Below are 2,513 nucleotides of genomic sequence, written 5' to 3' on the forward strand. Positions count from 1 at the left end.
GGAACACGCAAAAGTTGATTAGTGTTTCAGAGAGGAACACACCAAAGCTGATTGGTGTTTCACATAGGAACACGCCCAAATTGATTGATGTTTCAGAGAGAAACACGCTATAGCTGATTGGTGTTTCAGAGAGGAACATGCCAAAGCTGATTGATGTTTCAGAGAGGAACACGCAAAAAGTTGATTAGTGTTTCAGAGAGAAACACGCAAAAGTTGATTAGTGTTTCAGAGAGGAACACGCCAAAGCTGATTGGTGTTTCAGAGAGGAACAACCCAATGCTGATTGGTGTGTCAGATAGGAAAACGCCAAAGTTGATTGATGTTTCAGAGAGGAACCCGCTAAAACTGATTGGTGTTTCACAGAGGAAAACGCCAAAGTTGATTGATGTTTCAGAGAAGAACCCGCTAAAACTGATTAGTGTTTCAGAGAGGAACACGCAAAAGTTGATTGATGTTTCAGAGAGGAACCCGCTAAAACTGATTGGTGTTTCACAGAGGAAAACGCCAAAGTTGATTGATGTTTCAGAGAAGAACCCGCTAAAACTGATTGGTGTTTCACAGAGGAACACGCCAAAACTGACTGTCGTTTCAGAGAGGAACACGCTAAAACTGATTGGTGTTTCACAGAGAAACACGCCAAATCTGATTGGTGATTTTCAAGCAGTTTGATGAACTACTAGTAGTTAACAAATACTTAGATAGACATACAAATTAGAATTGAAATGCTAGTTTTATAAATATTTCTAGTTGGAAACCCTAAATAGATAACTATTTTTCATGAAGAAATACGCAGTAGGCCTCTTTTGAATCAGTAACGTATATTTTTGATTAAAAGAAATTATCTTTATGTTAGGGTAAAAACTAATTTAAGATAGCATATATTGTGTAAGAAATACACAATCACACACACACACACACACACACACACACACATGTATGTTTGTATCATACATTTACTATCCAGATTTTAAATCTGTGTCTGCTTTGTTTATTTTTCTAGTTTTTAATTTTAAACTTCTTTTTTTTTCGTTGCTTTAGATTCTGCGCGGAACTGAAAATAATCAGTGCAAAAATAAAAGCTCGAAACCAAACCCTGGAATTTCCATACCCATGGCTGGATCCTGAAATTGTTCCAAATTCTATAAGTATCTAAATACTTAAAAACTCTAAAACAAAGTTGTGAAATTATTTTAGTAATACACCAATAATTTACAAACAAAAAAAACGTACATAACATCACAGTTTTAAACTTTCAAAAGTATTTCTTAAGAATAGACTTGTTCAACTCGATACAGCTCGGATATCGTTCTGATGATAAAACAAATGTTGTTTGTTATTTTTACCAGTGAACTAAATATTTCTTGTCCTTTAGGGTACACTTGTTATATATCATTACTGATTCTATTAGCAAAGGTGTTTTTACTAGTGAGAGCAACTTCAGCTAACTTAGTGAATTGTACTAAGCTGAACTGTTCCTATTATTGTTTCTGATGATCTTTGTTGTTGTTGATATCCTCACCATTCAACTTACCTGATAGAAATTGGCCTGAAATTCGGCACACGTATACCACCTTATATCAAAAACCTCGTTTGTGTGACAGATAGCCCCTCAATCAGTATACGCAGAAGACTACTTTAATATTGCATTCCTGCTAATCCTAATGGTTACTACCTGTTTAAAAACATATATAAAATAGAGGGGACAATGTGGCACCTAATTCTTCTTTTTATGCATCTTTCTTTGATATAAATTTGCTTCTAAAGAAACACAAAACCTAACTGCCCTAAACTTGTAAATCAGTTGCCTCTATCAATTTGCACAAAGGTTACGTTTTAATAAGTTTTCTACTTTATTAACTTCTGATCTTAAGAGAAAGTTTTACGTAGAAGCTGCTCTTTATGGTGTCCTTAAGTTTTTTAAAGATTTTGTCTAAAGACTTATTCTACACAGAACACTGGTCACTAAAACCACCCTTTTTATATTAAAAAAGAACTAAATTCTCTAGTGGCTTAACTAAATATGTCTAAGCAAGTTTTTTTAACCATGACCATTATATTTCCTAAAGCTTCTGAAAGTATGACTACACTGCTTGTTTAAGCTACTGAAGCCATGTCTACTCTATTTGGTTAAGCAACTGAAGCCATGACTGCTCTGTTTGATTAAGCTACTGAAGCCATGTCTACTCTATTTGGTTAAGCTACTGAAGCCATGACTACTCTATTTGGTTAAGCTACTGAAGCCATGACTGCTCTGTTTGATTAAGCTACTGAAGCCATGTCTACTCTATTTGGTTAAGCAACTGAAGCCATGACTGCTCTGTTTGATTAAGCTACTGAAGCCATGACTGCTCTGTTTGATTAAGCTACTGAAGCCATGTCTACTCTATTTGGTTAAGCTACTGAAGCCATGACTGCTCTGTTTGGTTAAGCTACTGAAGCCATGACTGCTCTGTTTGATTAAGCTACTGAAGCCATGTCTACTCTATTTGGTTAAGCTACTGAAGCCATGACTG

General features: G+C 35.4%; 1 protein-coding gene across 1 annotated transcript in view; it reads left to right on the forward strand.

The window, feature by feature from the left end:
* LOC106458610 (arachidonate 12-lipoxygenase, 12R-type-like) overlaps window positions 1-2,507 on the forward strand; it is a 27,448-nt gene extending 24,941 nt beyond the window's left edge. Inside the window, exon 13 of the mRNA XM_013918137.1 lies at window positions 1,039-2,507. Coding sequence (XP_013773591.1) covers window positions 1,039-1,153 — 115 coding nt within the window. The 3' untranslated portion in view covers window positions 1,154-2,507. The remainder of the gene's footprint in view (window positions 1-1,038) is intronic.
* The last annotated feature ends 6 nt before the right edge of the window (window positions 2,508-2,513 follow it).

Source organism: Limulus polyphemus, unplaced genomic scaffold (genome assembly GCF_000517525.1).
Source record: "Limulus polyphemus unplaced genomic scaffold, Limulus_polyphemus-2.1.2 Scaffold23, whole genome shotgun sequence".
In the NCBI taxonomy this organism is placed as follows: Eukaryota; Metazoa; Arthropoda; class Merostomata; order Xiphosura; family Limulidae; genus Limulus; species Limulus polyphemus.